This window comes from Musca vetustissima, unplaced genomic scaffold, assembly GCF_032173495.1.
Source record: "Musca vetustissima isolate MV318-11 ecotype Yass unplaced genomic scaffold, APGP_CSIRO_Mvet_v1 utg26253, whole genome shotgun sequence".
NCBI classification, from domain to species: Eukaryota; Metazoa; Arthropoda; class Insecta; order Diptera; family Muscidae; genus Musca; species Musca vetustissima.
In genome coordinates, this window is record NW_026886527.1 from 47,292 (window position 1) to 70,319 (window position 23,028).

Consider the following 23,028-nt stretch of genomic DNA (forward strand, 5'->3'; position numbering starts at 1 on the left):
TCTCTATGGACGATTTGAATGTAGTTTTTATAGATAAGCCAAATTTGAAAACTTTATAGAAGAGCTGCAGGGAGACGATTTGAGTGGTTCAAATTCAAACTGCGACTCCAAGAGACTTTTTAGCCAAACTGAAGCTGAGATGTGTATTGAGTCTTAACTGGCAAGCTAAGGGGAGTATTTTAGGCGAAGCGAAAAAAACTGAATTTATTATTTTTAATGTAGCCTTTACATAATAAGCTACAAGCTCGGCTTATGAAACAATGGGTTGAGGTTACACACGTTGGCAGAGTACGCCTCGAGTCGTTTCCTGTTTTTGGAGGGTCAAACGATTTCCACAAAAGTTACGTTGTAGGTCTATATATAGACAATGCTCCCATCTAAGTCCCATCTAATTCAGGGTTCTTGAGGAGTGATTGACATCTGTGCATTTATTTATTCTGGTAGTATTTAATTCTGCTAAACCCACTAAACTTACCGAATTAGCTGAAAATTGGAATGCCAGTTTCGAAAATGATCCACGTCTTAACATAGCTCTTACATAAAGTCCCCGCCACATTTTCGGCATTTTTAAAGGATTTGCAGTACTTGCAAATTTAATTGATATTGAAAAAAAGATCCTCTTCCTTTCGCCAATTTTTCCAACTATTTCCATTACATTGAATAATATTATGTATACAATTTTTATTTGTTTTAAGAAGAACTTATTTGTGTTATTTGTTTTCTTTCTTCTTTTTGTTTTGTATTTGCAGTTCTACAATATAAAACGCCACAGGAGCTATACACACAGGAGCTATAGAATCGAAAAATATGGACTAACAGCAGAAAACTAAAAAAATCCAATGAAAACAAACAATTCCCAAAAAACAAAACACACTCAAACCCACAACTAGAAACAGCTCATGAAAATATTTTAGAGAGAAAAAAAAACAAACAATCGAAAAACAACGTTGCGATGCGGACGCACGTGTTCGATATACTGCACTGGAACCAGAACAATAACAACGTTAGTGTATAACAAGAATTTGGACAAAATAACAGCAGCAGGGAGTCGATGTAATTAATTTTAAATGAAATCAACAATTAAAGCTGTGGCGAAACCAATTTTAAGGACAAACCTAATTGGAAAAGCTAGTACACAGCAGTATTGTTGCAGAAACGGAATGGGGAGTCTGTGAGATAACAAACGCTCCGTGACAAGTGATTTAATGGTTCAACAGAATCGCTGCATTAATTGAAAAAAGAAACGAAATCTTCTAAACTATCCTTGGCATCTGGTTTGCATACCAGCCGTCGTCCTCCACAACGCGCTTCATATCATTACTAATTGTGAACTTTTATTAATCAAATGATTGGTAATGATCCTACACGACACTGGTGCACAACAACAGGAACAACAGCAACAGCGGATTATGAATAATCTACACCAGACACTGGTCACAGTTGTAACAGAGACAGTTGCTGCTGTCATGGCACCCTCCATTATGGACAATAGCAATCCAGTCCCCTATAATAATATTGTGGCCATGCCGGTCACGAACACAAGCCACTCGACCAATAGTAGCATAACGAACAGAAACAGCAATAGCAGTAGTAGTAGTGGTGGTGGTGAAAACAACATCATCATCGGCAGCAGCATCCTCGTCACCAACACCACCACAGCCACGCCAGCAGCCAGCCATAACCTTTCTCAACCACATCCCTACGATACAACAGGTCTAATTTATTGGAGTGGTGACGGGGGCGGTGGTGGCGTCGGCCTCGGTGCAGGTTCGTCTGCCATGGCTGGTATTGGCCTTGGCATGAGAGATGAATTCAGTCCTGGTGGTTTTGATCCTGGCCTTGGTTTCGACACCGACAATTCATCGTATTTCTATCACAATTTCAATGGTACAGATTACTCGTTCAATTGCCAGGACAGAGATCCCCTCTCGAATCTGACCTATTGGAATCTCACCTGTGATACACCTGTGGATTATGTGGTACCTTTGTACGGTTATTGCATGCCATTTCTGTTAATAGTCACCGTTCTGTCCAATTCATTGATTGTCCTGATATTAAGCAAAAAGAATATGTCGACGCCAACCAATTTTGTGTTAATGGGTAAGTTAATAAAGAAAACTATATATCTGTGTGTGTATATGTGTTATATAGAGGAATTGAAGGGGAAAATATCTATGTACAGCTGATAGATTAGTTATTTCCTATGTTTGTGTGTGAGTGTGACAAATAAGCTAGGATATGTTGCTATTTTATTAAATTTATTGTGGTTGAAGTCATACACGGGTGGCTGATATGTCGTGATAGATGTGGTTAAACAAGGATATTGACAGCGGATCAACAAAGGAAAATCACAAATAGTAACAAGTAAAACAGGATTTGTGTTCGAAAGGGATTTTATTATATTCTCCACAATGTGGAAACGTTAACATCGATTAATTGCCTTAAATTTCCAGTTAGTTTTAATCTCCAGAAAGCGTGGTTATAACATTGGTACTTTCCCCTTCTATGAGCTTATAGACTCCATTTGGATAGGGAAAATGTATTCCAAATAACAAACAACTAAAAATGTCGTAAAGTTCAGTCGGGCCGGATGTTTAATACCCACCACCATCCATGGTGTAAATTTTGATAGAAAGATATGACACCCAATGAGAACAAAATTATAACCAATTCGGATAAAAAAACGCCCAAAATTGCGAATATAGCCGGTATGGAGGCTATAGGAAATATTTGTCCATCAATATTGGTGAACTATTTTCTATAACGGTATATATCGATACCTCCCAAATATCGGTATTTTCTGGAATAGGGACACTTTTTTAAATTCTGAAATTTAGAAGGTACCATAATATGAGGGCTATACGAAAACATGGTTCGATATTTCACATTTTCAATGCCTATCTGTATTCCGAAATCATGAGAAAGTTCTAAGCTTTGTGTCTAGTCTCAATTTTATGGTACAGCCGAAATGGCTTTTATTTGATATGCCTAGTTTTTGGAGGGTAAAAAACAGTTTCGTAGACAATGTTCAAATTTGACATAACCCTCATTTAAAGGACCCACAGAAAGTTTTCAATATATCTCCATGTTTTGACATAGTTTCCGTTAAAATATCCCGACTGTTTTCAAAATATTGAAGATACGTTTCGGAATATCCAATTTCATGGAATATCCTGTCCGTCTGTAGATGTTAAATTGTAAACAAAATACAGGTTGCATTTATGATCCGATTTTACTGAAATTTGGCAAAAGTCACTTATTTGGCTCAAGGACGAACCCTATTGAAATTGGTGAAAATCGGTTCAGATTTAGATATAGCTCCCATATATATTTTCGTCCGATATAGGCACCAAAGTACCTATATATCTTTCGATTTGCACGAAATTTGGCATAGCGTACAGAATTAGGACCAAAATGATGTGTGCTAAGTTTCGTGAAAATCGGTTCAGATTTAGATATAGCTCCCATATATTTTTTCGTCCGATTTAAGGCAAATGGGGCCTCAAAGTACCTATATATCTTTCGATTTGCACGAAATTTGGCATAGCGTACTGAATTAAGTCTAGAATGACGTGTGCTAAGTTTCGTGAAAATCCGTTCAGATTTAGATATAGCTCCCATATATAGATCGCCCGATTTTAGGTAAATGGTATGCCAAAGTCCCTATATATCTTCCGATTGGCACGAAATTTGGCATAGCATACTTAATTGCGTCTAGAATAATGTGTGTGAAAGTTCTTGAAAATCGGTTCAGATTTAGACATAGCTCTCATATATATTTTCGCCCGATATGATGTAAATGGTATTCCAAGGTCCTTATATATCTTACGATTTGCACGAAATTTGGCATAGCATACTGGATTAAGTCTAGAATGATGTGTATACAATTTCTTGAAAATCCTGCTGAAATTAGTACAACAACCTGTGACAAGTTTCGTTGAAATCGGTTCATATTTGGATTTAGCTTCCATATCTATTTTCATCCGATTTTAAGTAAATGCTGCACGAATCTCCTCATGTTTGTAATATTGACATGAAAATTTGTACAACGTACACAATTGAACATTTTGATATTTAAATCGATTTACATAATTCTTCTGGAAAAATTATATAATACCTTATATAAATCACGTGTGTAACTCCTCCTGTAGACTTTCGCAAGCCCTAGACTGAGTGTATATATCTGTTGGTGTTGTTGTAGCAGCTCATACTGTTGTGTATTTCTCTTTAGCTTAATCTAGTTCTGCTTCTTACTCCGAGTTCAAAAAGGCTGCGACCTGTATCGATTGAGTCCAAAATTAACGTGTTTGGCTGGGCAATTGAAGTGGTGTATCGTGCCGGACAGATTTTGTTCACCATAGCTATTGCTCTTCTGCTGCTATCGTAGGCGGGTGATCTCCTAAGATTATATTTACTCGATATTTTCGAATTAATTCTTTAACTGCATCCGTGTGAATACGATTCAATTGCTTGGTAGGCCTGTTGATCTCTCCAGATCATGAAGATTCTTCCTGACATGCCTAGGTATTTCTTCGTCTCGTCATGCAGTCGTCAGGGCGGCATTCTGGCATAATTAAAGAATTTTCTATTTCGTTGCACTAGCGTTGGCGGGCTACACTGAAGCCGCATTGTTTACTACATACCGGTCTATTGCTGTGCATGTTGTTAACAATATTTTTTGTCAGATCCCCAGGTGCTGCCGGCTAGCGATTCAGAATCTTGTTCCTGATTCTGACTTTATCGTAAGAAGATGTGGCATGTGCGGACGACCTATAAAGGTAATCGAATGTGACCCCTAGAATCTTAGGGTTATTGGTGGTCTGAACTGTGGTTCCATCGACCTGCAAATTCAAAGGTAGCTGTCCGCTGTCTATGTGGTAAACAGTGTGACCTTTTATTTAGTGGCGGATATTTCCATATTCCCCCGCCCGAAAAAATCATCTATATCCACGAGATAGTTGTTCAGCCTCTTACAAATGTGATAAATTTCGGTCCTGACGCCATAATCGTACAATCCTACGATATTTATGCCATCTGGTGGGCGTGGAATTTCAGAAAGGTAGATGTTAAGCAGTTACGAAATTCCACGTACGATAGGCGTCCACACATATAATTTACGATCCAACGTTTCAAACTTGGCTGGAGGGTTGTTCCTTCGATGTCCTCGAACAGCTTGACGTGACTGACGATATCAAATTATATCGATAAGTCCAGCGCCACCACAAGTATCCTGGTTGACTGCTTCCGTTATATCCGTGGAAATGGCGTACAAAGCTATCGTTGTGCTATGCTGCTTCCAGAATCCATGTTGATCATCAGCAACTGAGAGGCATTCACGAATGCCAGGGAGTTGCAATGCATCAAATGCCATACCTTCTGCGACAAAAGCGAGATCGGCCAGTATGACTTACCTTTGCTGGCATTCTTGTTTGACTTGGGTAGCAGCGTCACACTGCCCATTTCCCAGGCATCGGGAACTATTAGGGTGGTTAACGGCAAGTTGAGGTCATTATTTAGGTACTCTACTCCTGGCTCATCAAGCTGCTTAAACATCACCATGAAGATTCCATGCAAACCAGATGTCTTGAATGATGACGGTACTCTACTCCTGGCTCATCAAACTGCTTAAACATCACCATGAAGATTCCATGCAAACCAGATGCCTTGAATGATGACACTTCCAAAATCCTCCTACATAAATTGTGGTGCTTCCTCATCCACTTGAAGAGATCGTATACGGCGCAATACTCATATCTTAGCCTATCCAACCTCGGTGTGCTCTAAAAACTGCCGGTTTGAACAACTCGAGAACTTTTTCGAATCTGTCTTCTCAACGCCGTTAAATGAGACAGACGACCGATCATCATTCCTGGTTACGAGAGCGACTTAACCATTGCACACAATTTACATACTCGCGACACTTCAGATGTTCTAGCATCTTTTTCGGCTTGTGCTCGTCGATAACCTGTTCACTTCCATCGTCAGTTCTCTGATTGTGTGGTTAGTAGGGTTATTTGCAAACCTCAATACGCTCACCTAGCTGCATCTGCTGGGAAGTTTGGCCTCAATTCGGGTATAAGACTCGTAGATATATAGCGAACGGCTGCAGTAAAGGTAATGACCCGAAAATTGCTTCCTTGTATCCGAGCATAAGAAGTATTGGGCAGTTCACTGAATTGACGATTGGTAAAATTTCTGAATTCTTGCCAATAGGCTTTCCTATGGGTAATGAAAGTACGGCGTTAAGAAGTTCTGAAGTTTGGTGGTCTGTTGGTGTTGGTAGATCCGTCAGACCTGGAGACAGTATGGAAATGTCTGGTGAGATTTGGTTGTTTACCACTATCCTGATGTGTATGTCCTCATTCATGCCATCTGCGACGCATGAAATTCACGATCTCGTTATTTTTCCCTCGAAGTCCATCGCAATTGAATTGGTGAAATGAGACATTATCAGGAGTTATGTCTGCATAACTCCTAATCCGTTGCATCTCACCGAAATATATCCATAGTGGATGTGATTGTGACAAACTGTTCAAAACCATGGTCCGGGGTCTCTTTCAATCCCGGCACGGACCAAAAGAATCCGTATCAAACATTCCTGGAAATGTAGCTTCCATGTTGAAAAAATACGCGGGTTGCTGGGTTGACAGTCCTTCGACGAAGGTTGGTCCCTCCGAAGTAATCAGGTGCATAGAACCGGCCGTCGATCTCATCACTGACATCTTTTTATTTATTTATTTTATTTTTTTCTACACATATTTAAAAATTGTACTTTTCGGAGTATTTGGTACATAATTGAATGACTCAATTGGTGACTATAGCTCCGTAAAACATAATTCTCAACATGTATCCATCGGAATAAAAAATCAACAAACAAATGACACGTTTTCCCTTAACTTTCATGGAAAGGAGAATCTAAAATACCAAAACCTCAATGGAAATTTAAGGAATAATTATTGTTATAACTACACAGAAAATGTCTGAAAAGGCCAAACAAATCTTTTTTCAATTAAATATCTCAATACGCCAAAAATAGCATTGCCAAATTAATTCTACACAAAAAATATTCAAATGATGATATTTTTTTAACGCTTTGGTCCATGAAACATGATAAACGTGATCAAATTAACTACATCAGAAAAACACAACAACTTTAAAAGGGCATTACATTTGCGAGGACCTTGTCAATTGTCAAAAAATGGTCATTAAAATCCAAAGAAACAAAAAAGGTAACGCACAACAAAAAAACATTCAAACATTCACAGAAAAATATTTTGAATTGCTATTTCAATATTATCAACAGCATCGTTCATCTTATTGTTCAAATATTTAGTTGTTGATCCCTTGGTATTGTTTTCTTATTTTTGTTTGTCGTCTTCTTCTCCTCCTGCCTCTCTTTTTTCTGTTTTTGTTAGTAAAGTACAATATACCCTCTTAGCTTCAAACATTTTAAGATAATTTTATTTCCATTCAAATTATTTCGTTTATCGTCTGTGCTATTTTTCTAAAACAAAATTTAAAGTGTTTTTCGTAAAATTTCTACAATTGTTTTAAAAGTGGCATTAAAGCGTATTAAATATAAATTATTATAGCGACGGCGTTATTTAATGAATTTTTAAGATATATTGAATGCTGGCCGAATAGTGAATACAATGGCAAAACCAGTAAGGAAACTAGTAATGTCGGACTGAGCCGACTATATGATACCCTTCAACACTTTGAGTATATTCAACAGATGCATCCTTATAAACGTCGGATATTTGAAGGACTATTAACATGAAATTGGATAAACTAAACCAGTGAGCGGAGCAGTATAGTCGGACGGGGCCGACCATATGATACCCTACACAACTATCACGAAAATCAAACTTTCTGCAGTTTTATATTCTGAGCCTGGGCCATATTTCGTGATATTTGTACCCTCTTTACCGATTACAGATCAACAACTCCACGTTCTAACCCTGTCATATTTACCATTATTTTTTTCTTAAAGTGATGTTTACGCCATAAAATAAAAAAAATTGTCACTTTAGGTTTTAATTGATTTGACCCTCGGAATATTGACCGGTCATCAGTATTTGATCAGATCCCCTTCACCTTGTAAAATATGTGATGTTCTGCATATAATAATTGCCTCTAGAGCGACTAGAAAATCTGACAAAATTAATGTTTTCGGTTCATTTGAAGGTCAACAACTCCTCTTGGATATACTATCAACTTCTCGGGTATATGTCCTTCAAGAGCAAGTATATACGCCCCAGAATAAAAATTTTGTAATTTTTCACACAAAAGTCAGGGTCCATTTGACCCGCTAAATATTGACCGATCTTGATCACAACAGGCATGCTTATTTTTTGGCCCGATACCTTTCTCCATGTAAAATTTCACGATGTTCGGACCATAATTGCGGACTCTGGAGCGACCAGAAAACCCGACAAAAATTAAGTATTTGGTTCTGTGGCTATTATAATGGACAGACGGACGGACGGACACACATGTCTAGATCGACTCATATACCCTGACTATAATACCCTGACAACATAGTTGTGTAGGGTATAAATATGTGATCTTTGTCTAAACGTGAACGAACTTAAATCAATCATAGACATGTCATTCTGCAAATTATGCCAATTTTTTCATATGAACATATATGGCGTCGTTTGTTTGCAATGATACAAATTAATGTAAATAGATTTGAAGTAAATCTCATTCGGGCACCCATTTATTATTTGGGACCAAATTCAGTGTTTCTACAAAACGCAATCTGATAAACGTTAGGAGTGCAACATTTACATAAATCAGCCGAATGTATATACCGAAGCTATATATAAATCCGAACCCATTTCAATGTTTAAGGTTATACTAACTTCAGTACGTTTTGTACATATGTATTAAACTATATAAGCGAGCTATATACAAATCTGCATCGATTTAAACGATACTTGCCACACATTAGGCTTTACTAACCTCAGTATAATGTTCAAAATTAAGTGCCTATCGGCCATATTTTGAGTCTTTGGTGCACTAGTTACTGAAAATCGGACGAAACTATATATGGGAACTATTTCAGCGAAACTTTCCACACCGTACGTTATACTAACTTCAGTACGTTGTGCAAAATTTTGTATCAATCGACCATATTTTGGATATATGGTACACCATTTACTGAAAATCGGACGAAACTATATATGGGAGCTGTATCTAAATCTGAACCAATTTCAGCGAAACTTGCAGTGCCAAATTTCATCCAGTTCCCATCATAAATGCGACCTGTACATTGTTTACAATTGAAATCGGTTCAGATTTAAATATAGCTCCCATAAATATTTTCTTCCGATTTTTTGTAAATGGTGCACCAAACTCCCCATATTGGTCCGGTTTCGATTTAGATATAGCTCCCATATATATTTTCGTCCGATTTAATGTAAATGATGTACCAAAGTCCCTATACATCTTTCGATTTGTACGAAATTTGGCACAGCGTACTGAAGTGGGTCTAAAATGACGTGTATTAGGATTCCAGAAAATCGGTTCAGATTTAGATATAGCTCCTATATATACTTTCATTCGATTTAATGTAAATGGCGCAAATGGTGCACCAAAGTCCATATATATCTTTCGTACTAAACTTAGTATAACCTAGAAGTTAGATATAAATGCGGCACCAAACTCTCCAGGTATGTCCGATTGGCACAACTTATTGAAGTTATTAAACATAACGTGTGGCAAGTTTTGTTGAAATCGGTTCAGATTTAGATATGTTCCTATATATAATTTTGTATGATTTTAAGTAAAAGATGCACAAAAGACACAAAGTTAGGCCGATTGTCACAAAATTTTGCAAAACGTACTGAAGTTTATATAACCTAGTGTGTGGAAAGTTTTATTGAATTTTGTTCAAATTTATATATATATATATATATATATATATATTCTCCCGATTTCAAGTAAATGAGGATTAAATTAATGATAACCAAGAACTCAAAATGTGGCCGATATGCTGTAACAAGTTTCGATGAAATCGATTAGATTTCGATATATTTTCGTCCGATTTTAAGTAAATGGTGCACCATACTCCTCGTGTTTATCAGATATGTATCCAAATAATCAACGGGTGTCCTATTGATATATGATTTAAATTGATTTATAAAATTTTGTCCCATTGTAAGAAGCAACTCTATATCTGACCAAATGAAAAATTTTGTATAGGTTGCAGAATGGCATATTTATGGATCCTATTTCATTTTACTGGACTTTCAAAAATGCGACGTCCACTTTGAATATACTCAAAGTGGTGAAGGGTATCACATAGTCGGCCCCGTCCGACTTTGCTACTTTCCTTACTGGTTTTATTATGTTACCACCACTGTACGTGTATTTTTGATGAGAAAACCAGTAAGGAAGGTTCAAAAGTCGGACGGGGCCGACTATATGATACCCTTCACCACTATGGATACATGCAAGACATGTTAATATCTACATATCCTGTAGATATAGAAATTTCGATTACATCAGTCGGGACCTAATTCAGTAATCTGTACAAAATTTTGTTTCAATCGGATAAATATTGGCAGTATGGAGTTTCGTTTACATAAAATGAGACGAAACTATATATAGCAGCTATATCTAAATCTGAACCGATTCTATCTAGACCTAATTCAATACTCTGTGCAAAATTTTGCCTCAATCGGATCACTATTGGAAGTTTGGTGCATCAATAAGTTAAAATCGGACGAAAATATATATGGGAGCTATATCTGAATCTGAACCGATTTCGTCCTTGGGCCTATTAAGTGAAAAATTTCATCCAAATCGGATCATAAATGGGACCTGTACTTTGTTAACAAAAATACATGGACGGACGGACATTCTATGCATATTCTCAAAAGGAACCATTGGTCTATTTCGATTTTTTTCCTGTTACAAACATATGCACAAAGACACAGTACCCTGTACCACATTGTGGTAAAGGGTATAAAAAGGGGGTTATATGTATACTACCACAAAAAACCAATTACAAAGAATTTGGTTGAAAAACGCGCTCAAGAACCCCAAAATACCGAAAATTGGGGGGTACCCTTTTATGGGGGCTACCCGAAAAAATTTACCTATATTTATAATTTATAGTGGAGAGATTTGCTACCTAATAAGAACTTGACAGTCAATTCGGTCGAAAAATACGATCAGAATCCCCAAAATACCAAAAATTTGGGGTACCGTTATATGGGGACTACCAGAAAAACTGGGCCTATATTTATCATTTTTAGTGGAGTAATTCGGTACCCAATAAGAACCCAAAGTACCAAATTTCAGCGAATTCAGTTTAAAAACGCGCTAAATAACCTCAAAATATCGAAAATTGGGGGGTACCCTTATATGGGAGCTATGCCTAAACGTGGGTTCGTCCTTGGGTCAATTAAGTGACCTGTGCCAAATTTTATCCACATCGGATCATAAATGCGACCTGTACTTTGTTAACAAATATACATGGACGGACGGACAGACGGACATGCATAAATCGATTCTATGCATATTCTCAAAAGGAACCCTGGGTCTATCTCGATTATTTTTGCCTGTTACAAACATATGCACTAAGACATAATACCCTGTACCACAGTGTGGTGAAGGGTATAAAAATTAGATGTCGATATATGCATGTCGATCGGTTGGAATCACAATATGGATCGCAATATTTAAGATGGAGCTCTGAGATAGAACTTTCACAGACATTGTTAGTAAGATAAAGCTTGCACAGACATTGCTAGTACTCTTAAGATGTTTGGTATTGCACATGGGATTTACCGGTCCACGTCTTAATGTAGCACCCATATAACAATAACACTAATATTAGGTATTTTGGATAAGTTGTTGAACAGCTTTGGCTGTAATATAGTATTTTTGGTTCATATTGTATAACACATCTCCAATCTAAGCATCACTAATATTGACCCAAGTTTCAGGGCAGCCCCAATATTCGGTATTTTTGGGATTTGTGCAAATTTTTACTGAATTGGCTGTAGCTAATTTGGTTCTCATTGTATGGTACATGTAGCTCTCATTAAAATGTACCTCCAATATTCCGTAATTTTGGGATTTTCGACACGTTCTTCAATTTGTATTTTAAGTTCTCATTGTATAGCGCAACTTTGTACTAAAAATTATTAATATTGAACCAAGTTTGAGTATAGCCTCCATGTAATATATTAAAGCTACGCTTATTTTATAATATTTATCATTTCCATAAATTACACCTAATATTCCATAGATCTCCATACCTCGCACGTTTTGCCTGCAAATAAAATAGCTATAATATTAAAATTCAACTTAATATTTCAATATTCATGAAGATGAGAATTGGCCCCAAGGAATATATGAAAGAAGAATACTTTTTAACGAATAATCCGCAAAGGACGCGCTGCCACAGCAGTCTCAATTGTTGAGAATGACAATAATGGAACTTTTGTTGCTGTTGTTGCTGTTGTTCGTTGACAATACTTTTTGCTATTGGCATAGATGGATAGCTCGTTGGGGAATAAGTTGGTCACACAAAAGTATGTTGAAAACATTTTTACACCTCCCTACAACAAAGTTCGCCGCTCTTGAAACCCCAACAGTATTAAAAAATGTTCAATAATGTTTTTTACAATATTTATACCCTTCACCACACTGTGGTACAGGGTATTATGTCTTTGTGCATATGTTTGTACCAGGCAAAAGGAATCGAGATAGACCCATGGTTCCTTTTGAGAATATGCATAGAATCACTTTCTGAGTCGATTTATGCATGTCCGTCCGTCCGTCCGTCCGTCCGTCTGTTGATGTTAAATTGTAAACAAAGTACAGGTCGCATTTATAATCCGATTTGGCTGAAATTTGGGACAGCTCATTTATTTGGCCCAAGGACGAACCCTATTGAAATTGGGAAAAATCGGTTCAGATTTAGATATAGCTCCCATATATATTTTTGTCCGATTTATGGACTTTAGTCCCTGAAAATCATTCGATTTGCACGAATTTCGGTACAGCGTACTGAATTAAGTCTAAAATGATGTGTGCCAAGTTTCGAGAAAATCGGATCAGATTTAGATATAGCTCCCATATATAGTTTCGTCCAATTTAAGGTAAATGTGGCACCAAAGTCCCTCTATATCTTTCGATTTGCATGAAATTTGGCACAGAGTTCTGAATTAGGTCCAGAATGATGTGCTCCAAGTTTCGAGAAAATCGGTTGAGATTTAGATATAGCTCCCATATATAGTTTCGACCGATTTAAGGTAAATGTTGCACCAAAGTCCCTGAAAATCATTCGATTTGCACGAATTTCGGTACAGCGTACTGAATTAAGTCTAAAATGATGTGTGCCAAGTTTCGAGAAAATCGGTTCAGATTTAGATATAGCTCCCATATATAGTTTTGTCCGATTTAAGGTAAATGGGGCACCAAAGTCCCTCTATATGTTTCGATTTGCATGAAATTTGGCACAGTGTACTGAATTAGGTCCAGAATAATGTGTGCCAAGTTTCGAGAAAATCGGTTCAGATTTAGATATAGCTCCCATATATAGTTTCGTCCGATTTAAGGTAAATGGGGCACCAAAGTCCCTATATATCATTCGATTTGCATGAAATTTGGTACAGAGTACTGAATTAGGTCCAGAATGATGTGTGCCAAGTTTCGAGAAAATCGGTTCAGATTTAGATATAGCTCCCATATATAGTTTCGTCCGATTTAAGGTAAATGGGGCACCAAAGTCCCTCTATACCTTTCGATTTGCATGAAATTTGGCACAGCGTACTGAATTAAGTCTAGAATGATGTAGATATAGTTCCCATATATAATTTCGTCCGATTTAATGTAAATGGTTTACCAAAGCCTCTATATATCTTTCGATTTGCACGAAATATGGCATTGCGTAATGAATTAATGAATGTATGTTAAGTTTCTTGAAAATCGGTCCAGATTTAGATATAGCTCCCATATATATTTTCGTCCGATTTAATGTAAACGGTGTCGTCCGTTTTTACAAATATATATATATATATACGCTTATAATTGATTTTCATAATTTTGTCCCTGGTCCTTTAAAAATTCGACGTCTTTTAGGTTTCATCTGTTTGATATACCGAAAGTGGTGAAGGGTATCATATAGTCGGCCCCGTCCGACTTTACTGCTTTCCTTACTGGTTATTTAATAACAATGAATAAGGGAGAATCAAATAAATTTTATTAATATTCTCTTCATTCATGCAACGGACTTATTATTGCCACTTCAATGAAATGAAATCAAAGAATAATTCAAAATCATAGAAAAATTATGACGATATGCCATTGCAAATGATGTTTTATTTTGTTGTTGTTGTTTTTGTCTCCCTTTACATGTGGGGTGAATAATTTTCTTCCTTTTTATGGCTTGTTTGGGAACGCATTTATTGAATTTCCTTGTAAATGGAAGGTTTTACAGCTGTGACAGCCAAGCAGCCGCACCCCCACAACAGCATCAGTAATATTCAAGGTCAATCAGAAAATCTTCTGAAGACAAGTAAATGATTTTTCCGTTCCTCTTCACATGGCTTTGCATTAATATCTGAATAAGACTTCCTCGTCAATAAACTTTGACATAAACGACTCTTAAGCCATTCGCTTTATACCAAAAGAATCTCTACATTAAGCCCATGCAGCTCACATTGAATTGTATAGCAATACAATAGTTTTGTTTGTTTGTTTGTGTCACTCCCCCATAACGAACTCTTGACTTTTTACATTTTCTACAGTATGTATTATGTTTTTTTTTTTCATGAATTTTAACATTTTGCATATCATTTTTATACACTTTTCTCTCTTTCAATGGAATATAACTTTTGTTTCCTCCTCGACTCTGGTTAACAAATTGTTGGAGGGAGCAGCGAAACGAAAAGCGGGTAGTGGAAAAAGTTTTCCCGTTGAACGTTTTTATTGGTGTTATGAATTTCCACTGAAGTTGAGCAAACTGTAATAAATTTGTAACGGGAAAACTTTGTCGAACAAGCTCGAGTTTGTATTCAAATGTATCGAAGTATCGATTTTATGAATTGTATACTAATCATAGGGTGCGATTTTGTATTGTTGCATTTAATCTACATATATTTGAAGGAGAGAAGTAGCATATCTATATACATTAAATTCAAGCTGATCTCCCACCACATGGTAGATTGTATATTAACACTAGAACGCCGAAGGCGGTCATTTTGACCGCTTTCCAATTTCAAGTACAAAAACATTGGTTCTAGACCCAGGGGATGAAATGATGTTTTTATGACCGCTCTAGAATTGTGACCCGAACATCACCGAAATCGGTCAATATTTAGAGGTTCAAATGGACCACACTTTTATGTGAAAAATGGCAAAAAATGCACTCTATGGTGCATATAGTAACTACTGAAGAACATAGATTAAAAAAATTGATAGTATATTCAAGAGAAGCTGTTGACCCTTAAATTTATACCAATTATAGTGATGTGTCTTCTCGGATGTGGGATTTATACCTACATACAGGGTTGCCCATATTCGACGGATCCAACTGGTAACGCCATAACTTTTGACAGAGATGTCACATCGCTTAATGACATGCCGCGTTAGAAGCGTCAATCCAAGCAGATTTTTACCATGAACCAAAACACGCCACGCGATCGCTTGGAAATAGTTGAAATTTACATTCAACAGAAGAAGTCAATTGTGAAAACTCAACGTTCCCGTACAAAATTCAATTAACGCAAAGAATGTTGCCTGCGGACAAGCCTCGTCGATTGGAATGGGCCCAAAGAGTCATCGAAATGGCCGAAGATGACGAGCAATTTTGGAACAAAATTATCATGCCCGATGAAGCCCATTTCACATTGAATGGTTACGGTCCCATTCAATAAGCAAAATTCCCGTTTTTACGCCACTGAAAATCCTCAGGAGATTCAAGAAGTGCCTCTTCATGACGAAAAAGTCACTGTTTGGTGCGGCGTTAGTGCGAAAACGGTCATTTGGCCGTTTTTCTTCCAAACTGAAAATGGCCATGCTGTTATGGTCAGGAGCGTTATTGCGACATGATGACCAATTTTGTGATGCCAATTATTCGACGAAAGCGTATGAGGCAGTTCTGGTTTCAACAAGACGGCGCTCCACCGCACACAAGTCGCATAACAATCGATTTTCTGAAGAATTTGTTTCCGGCCCGTTTGATGTCGAAAAGTGGTGATTTGGACTGGCCACCGCGTTCGCCGGATTTGACGCCGCCTAACTTCTTCTTGTGGGGATATTTGAAGTCAAAAGTTTACGTTAACAAGCCAAGGACCGTAGAAGAGCTCAAGGACAACATTCGTGAAGAAATAGCCGCTATTCCGGCCGAAATGTTGGCAAAAACGATGGAAAATGCAGCAAAAAGGGCTCAATATGTCATCAACGCCAGAGGCGGACATTTGAGAGATATCATATTCAAAAATTGATGTAAACAAATCTACTTGGAACAAATTAAATGATTAACATTGCCAACCGCCAAATTTTTATTTTTTTCTTTGTTAAAAAAAAAATAAATAAAACATGGGTCCGTCGAATATGGGCAACCCTGTATTTACAGGCGTCTAACGCCATGTAATTTCACGTTAAGTTCCGGTTGGGTTCTGTCTAGAGGACATAATTATGTCCTCAGACAGAACAGAGGACATAATTATGTCCTCTAGACAGAACCCAACCGGAACTTAACGTGAAATTACATGGCGTTAGACGCCTGTAAATACAGGGTTGCCCATATTCGACGGACCCATGTTTTATTTATTTTTTTTTTTTTAACAAAGAAAAAAATAAAAATTTGGCGGTTGGCAATGTTAATCATTTAATTTGTTCCAAGTAGATTTGTTTACATCAATTTTTGAATATGATATCTCTCAAATGTCCGCCTCTGGCGTTGATGACATATTGAGCGAACATTACGAATTTAACACGGGGAATGGATCTGTGGTATTATTGAGAATGGGTTCAATAAATATTTAGGGGTTCAAATGAGTCAAGGTATTTATGATTTAAATGATAATATTATTATTTAAATGTTCAGGGTAAGAGAGAGTGGCTGTTGACCTCTAATCTACCAAGAGGGTGCAAATATCGCAGAAAGTTTGAGTTCCGTGGCAATTGTGTAGGGTATCATATGGTCGGCCCCGTCCAACTATACTGCTCCGCACACAATACATATACGACCGGCTGAAAATGTTTGTAGCCGGTAGTTTTTCTACCATCATATCCCTCCATAGTGCGGACTATGGGGTGTACGTGCTACTCTCGTTATGAGGAGGTGGCCCCCTCGGTCGGCAGGGGCGGGAATGAGTGGCGTGGGAACGATCGAAAAAATTAGACATTTTGAGATTTCAAAATTGTGGAAGGTATTTTTAACGTATGTAGGCCCATGATTTAGCATATTCCACGTATAAAGGGATTTTCTCCTTCGTGGTCCAAAGTGCACTCTTCGAAAATTGACAATGCAAAGTTATCACGTCTCATCCGCCGTTTTGACAGTACTTGACCTCAGCTGCTTTCACTTTCTCCACTTTCCAAAACTTAAGACACGGATGAAATGCAAGCGTTTTGCTACAATCGTACCTCATTAGCCTTAAGGCTGAGGAAATTTAAGTCTCGTCTTGGTACATACTCATTAACAGCTAACAGCTAATTAACAGCTATTGCTGCTGCAGATCAAAGTGTTGAAAATACCTGGTTTGTTCCATTCTCGTCGTTGTTGTTAAGGCTTATAGAGATCACAACAACCGAGATTAAGATGGCAAGGTGTACATCAACTACCGATGGTTTAAAAATCTTCGTATAAACCTATTAATATAGTCATAGCTTGAATCCACTACATCATTCTATGTATTTTGAAGGTTCTCTCCACCTAAAATACCTCTAAGTAGAAATTTTGGAATATAGGCCTAATCGATTTTGGGCGCATTCAAAATTGCTATAAATTGGCATTCCGACTTCTTGGTGTGTAAAAAAACTAATGATTTGACACAGACCTATGAGGTTCCCTTTCGACAAAAAATGTTCAATATTGGTCCATGGTATATGGTTCTATTCTAATATTCCAAGCGATATAGTCATTGGAATGACTTTTTTGGGCTCCAATTTGATTTTTCAGGTTCAGATGGGTTGTCAAATCTTTCTAGTAAAGGCTGACGTGCATATATACTGAACATTATAAATATAGAACTAAGATTCGATATATCCCCCATTGTGGGGCTGTAATTAGGTATTCCGGCATATTGGAGCATAAATCACATTTAGCGATAAATTGCTGATATAGCAAAAAATTGAGAAAGGTCGACATAATGCTGCATAGAGTTTCTTCTGTATGCAGGCAGGATAAGTTCGAGGGTAGACTATATCGGTCCATATAGGCTTATCTTTCTATTTTCGGTATTTTTGGGTTCTTGGGCGCGTTTTTAAGCGAATTCGCTAAAATTTTTGTACAATATGTTCATATTGGGTACCAAATTCCTCCACAAAAAAATATATTTTTCGTAGATTTGGTATATTTTAGTCGTATATGATACCAAATTTTCCACCCAAATCTCCCGCGAAATATTGATCCTAGATCTTTAAGTATATTAATCGTCTCATCTCGACTAGCTGAGTTGATCTAGACATCCTTCCGTCTGTCCATGTTGATCAAACGGCACGAAATTTTGTGTGTTGGATGGGTTCTGGCCCAAAAAGATAACTATTGTTTATGGTAATGATCCGTTAATATTAAAGGATAAAATCGACCAAACATCATACGAAATTTTGCACAACGTACTGAAGTTAGAATAGACTAACGTGTGCCAAGTTTTATTGAAATCGGTTCAGATTTAGATATAGCTCCCATATATATGTTCGTCCGATTTTTCGCAAATGGTGCACCAAAGATTTAAAGTGTGTCCGATAGACACAAAATTACGCGCAACGTATCGAAATGGGTGTGGGTTAACCGTTATATGGGAGCTACCCGAAAAGCGGACCTGCAGACAAGAGACAACTTTATGCAAAATGTTGGCGATCATGCTCAATTCGTTTAGACGCTAGATTGATTGCAACAGAAAGACGGACCTGCATAAATTGTCATAGAATTTTACGCTGATCAAGAATATATACTTGATACAAATATATCCGTTTTTTGATCGTTGGGTTAAGTCGGTTCACATATAGACACAGATCACATATTTAACTTACTCGAATTTCATGTCAATGGTCCTTCAAAAAAATTCACAGACCTTGAAGGATGTATTTCTTGAAAAAGGCCAAAGTGGTAAAGGGTATCCGACCGACTTTACTACTTTCCTTACTGGTTTTATTTCAAGTACTGGTGGTGGAGGGTATCCAGAGTTCGGCCCGACGCCTTTGCCCTGGGTTCACATAATATTAATTCAAAATTTAATAAGAAAATAGATGAACAACACAATTTGATACTTAAAGAGAGGTGGATTTTTCATCAATACTTTAATAATTTATATGTCCAGCTGAAGATTTTTTTTGTAGTATCTGCATCTAAAAGTTTTTTTTTTTTTTTTTTTTTTTGAATTTTATTCATTCTCCATGTTCCTCTATATATATATATATATATATATTTTTTTTATTTTCATCATGTCCAATATTGAGTTATGCCTTAAGTTAATTAAAACTTTGTTTGCCTCTGTCCCCTTGACATTGCATAGTAACCCAAGAATATTAATTAATTAAAGAACATTTTTCCCCTTGGCAACTGCGATGAATGCAATCGTTAGAGGCAGAAGATGAAGACCAAGTTGTCGAAGACCAGTATACTTTTGTTTTCTTTTATCCATTATGCAAATAATGTCCACAATTCACATAAAAGAAAGTGATTAACAATTGCCTTTAAATTTTCTTCCTTATATGCGGTAATTTTTATAATCCCTTAACATTCTCCTTTTTGTTTTATTTAATTTTAGGTATGGCCATTTGTGATATGTTAACGGTTATATTTCCGGCTCCCGGTCTATGGTATATGTACTCGTTTGGTAATCACTATAAACCCCTGCATCCGGTTTCACTTTGTTGGGCCTTCAACCTATTCAATGAGGTAAGTTTTTGCTTCTTCTTTGCTTCTTTGGCCTGTATGTTGTTTTGCGATTTTTCTTTTTTTGGTTATTGTGTTCAACATAATGGAAAACTTTCAGACTTTCGGCTTTGTAAAAGTAGTTTAATAATAATATTTAGTTGTTGTTCGTTCGTTCGTTCTGTTTTAAGAGGTTGAAATTATTTTGTGCATAAAATGAAGAATTTTTAAAATAATAATTATTAGGTCCAAACAAAAAATCTCTTTGGTGATTCCCTGTAGCTGAGAGAAGGACGTGCTGTTTATTTCGTTGTCAGGTGGAGATACTCATTTACATTGTTGATGTTTCTCGTCTTATCATTTCGTTGCTAGATAATCAACATTATTTTAAATATAACTTACACTTCAATGCCAAATTTAATTGTGTTAGTTAAATTAACATATTTCTGTTTTCACATCTACTTGCCGTGAAATTAGTCAATTCTAAGAAAAATGATTTGAATATGAATGAAGAGAGATATTTATAATGTTTGTAATAATTGACTGCTCTAGTGCGTATTATTGCTGATGTCAATCATACGCATGGGTGTACATTAAATTGCCCAAGCAGTAAAATTTTGCAATAAACTAATTTCAAAATCGTCAAAAAATTTTCATAAGAAAATGTAAATGATTATGGACATTCTGTTTATATAAAAACCAGTAAGGAAAGTAGTAACGTCGGACTGGGCCGATTATATGATATCCTTCACTACTTTGGGGATATTCTACATATGTATCTTTACAGATGTCGTCTTTTTGAAGGAACATCGATTTAATACTTTTTAACTAGACTTTAAGCTAACTTTACGCACGCTATTTGGTATGCTTCACTGTTTAAAATGTAATATCAATCAAGCACCCATTGATTATTTGGTTTACAATCAACATGAATTTATACTAATTTCAGTATATAGTATATTTCATTAATACTAATTTCAGTAAGCCGATTGGCAAGGCCTAGCTATAGGTCTTTAGTACACAATTTACTTAAAATTGACGAAAGTCAATTGAAGGAGCAATATGCAAATCTGAACCAATTTGAAGAAAACTTGACACACACAAGGTTATAGTAAATTCAGTACATTGTACAAAATGTACATAAAATCGGACGAAAATATATATTGGAGCTATATCTAAATCTGAACCGATTTTCTCGAAACTTGGCACATATCATTCTGGACCTAATTCAGTACTCTGTGACAAATTTCATGCAAATCGAAAGATATACAGGGACTTTCGTGCCCCATTTACCTTAAATCGGAAGAAAATATATATGGGAGTTATATCTAAACCTGAACCGATTTTCCCGAAACTTACCACACATCATTGTGGACCTAATTCAGAACACTATGCTAAATTTTATGCAAATCGAAAGATATAGAGGGACTTCGGTGCCCCATTTACCTTAAATCGGACGAAACTATATATGGGAGCTATATCTAAATCTGAACCGATTTTCTCAAAACTTGGCGCATATCATTCTGGGCCTAATTCAGTACCCTGCGCCAAATTTCATGCAAATTGAATGATATATAGGGACATTGGTGCACCATATACCTTAAATCGGACGAAACTATATATGGGAGCTATATCTAAATCTGAGCCGATTTTCTCGAAACATGGCACACATCATTGTGGACCTAATTCAGTACTCTGTGCCAAATTTCATGCAAATCGCAAGATATAGAGGGACTTTGGTGCCTCATTTACCTTAAATCCGACGAAAATATATATGGGAGCTATATCTAAATCTGAACCGATTTTCTCGAAACTTGGCACATATCATTCTGGGCCTAATTCAGTACTCTGTGCTAAATTTCACGCAAATCGGAAGATATAGAGGGACTTTGGTGCCCAATTTACCTTAAATCGGACGAAAATATATATGGGAGCTATATCTAAATCTGAACCGATTTTTCCCAATTTCAATAGAGTTCGTCCTTGGGCCAAATAAGTGAAGTGAATAAGTTTGCCAAATTTCATCCAAATCGGATTATAAATGCGATCTGTACTTTGTTTGCAATTTAACATCTATAGACGGACAGACGGACGGACATGCATAAATCGACCCAGAAAGTGATTCTATGCATATTCTCAAAAGGAACCATGTATCTATCTCGTTTCCTTTTGCCTGTTACAAACATATGCACAAAAACATAATACCCTGTACCACAGTGTGGTGAAGGGTATAACAAGAAATGTCGAATTACATCCACTTCGGAGGAAAATGCGAATACATACTTCAATGTACCAACCTTTGACCCATTGGTGAAAATATCCGAGTAAAATCTGCAAAATGTTGAAAGAGGTAAATGTTAGGTTAGGCTAAGTTGAAAAAAGAGAAGGACATACACTTAAGCCATATGAGGCCTGTTGTGCGCACTAGATGTGCGGAGAAAGTACAAATCAAGAATTAGTGGAAGAGTATATTATAAAGAAAATCATTTGGGTTTGATTCCCTATGAATCTAGGAATTCCGTGTTTTTTCGAACTCCTTCAGTCTTTTCCATTCACACCCCCTCAAATCGCTTAGTCCGTGAAGAGAGGATTTTTTACCAAAAACCTATTTAAAAAAGTAAGGAAGATCTTCACCGATTGGCTTTATCCTAGTTCATACGAGAGCTATACACTCCCAGAGAAACGTTGCAAAATTTGGAACCGATTGGGTTATTAGTTTTTGAGTTATCGTGCCCGCCATTCGCAAAAAAATGTTTAGAGAAAAACGCGTTTAAAGTTTGAGAAGCCCTTCAGCCGTCACTTGATGCTGACACAATAAATCGGCTATATCTTCAAGAGTTCTTGAGATTTTCACTTGAAATTTTGTAGAGACATTCTTTAATCAGTGTAGATTCGAATTATATCAACAAAAATTTTGACCCCGAGAATGGGTGGGGTCCCCTTAAATGATAAGAAAATTT

The 23,028-nt window shown here is 36.7% G+C and overlaps 1 protein-coding gene across 1 annotated transcript; it reads left to right on the top strand.

The window, feature by feature from the left end:
- Nucleotides 1–1,403: 1,403 nt before the first annotated feature.
- LOC133333990 (uncharacterized) lies at nucleotides 1,404–20,092 on the top strand (the record flags this gene model as incomplete). The annotated part of the gene is made up of 2 exons (XM_061542297.1): nucleotides 1,404–2,100; nucleotides 19,962–20,092. Coding segments are annotated over exons 1-2 (822 nt in total), but the record flags the coding sequence as incomplete, so codon positions are not given.
- Between the last annotated feature and the right edge of the window lie 2,936 nt (nucleotides 20,093–23,028).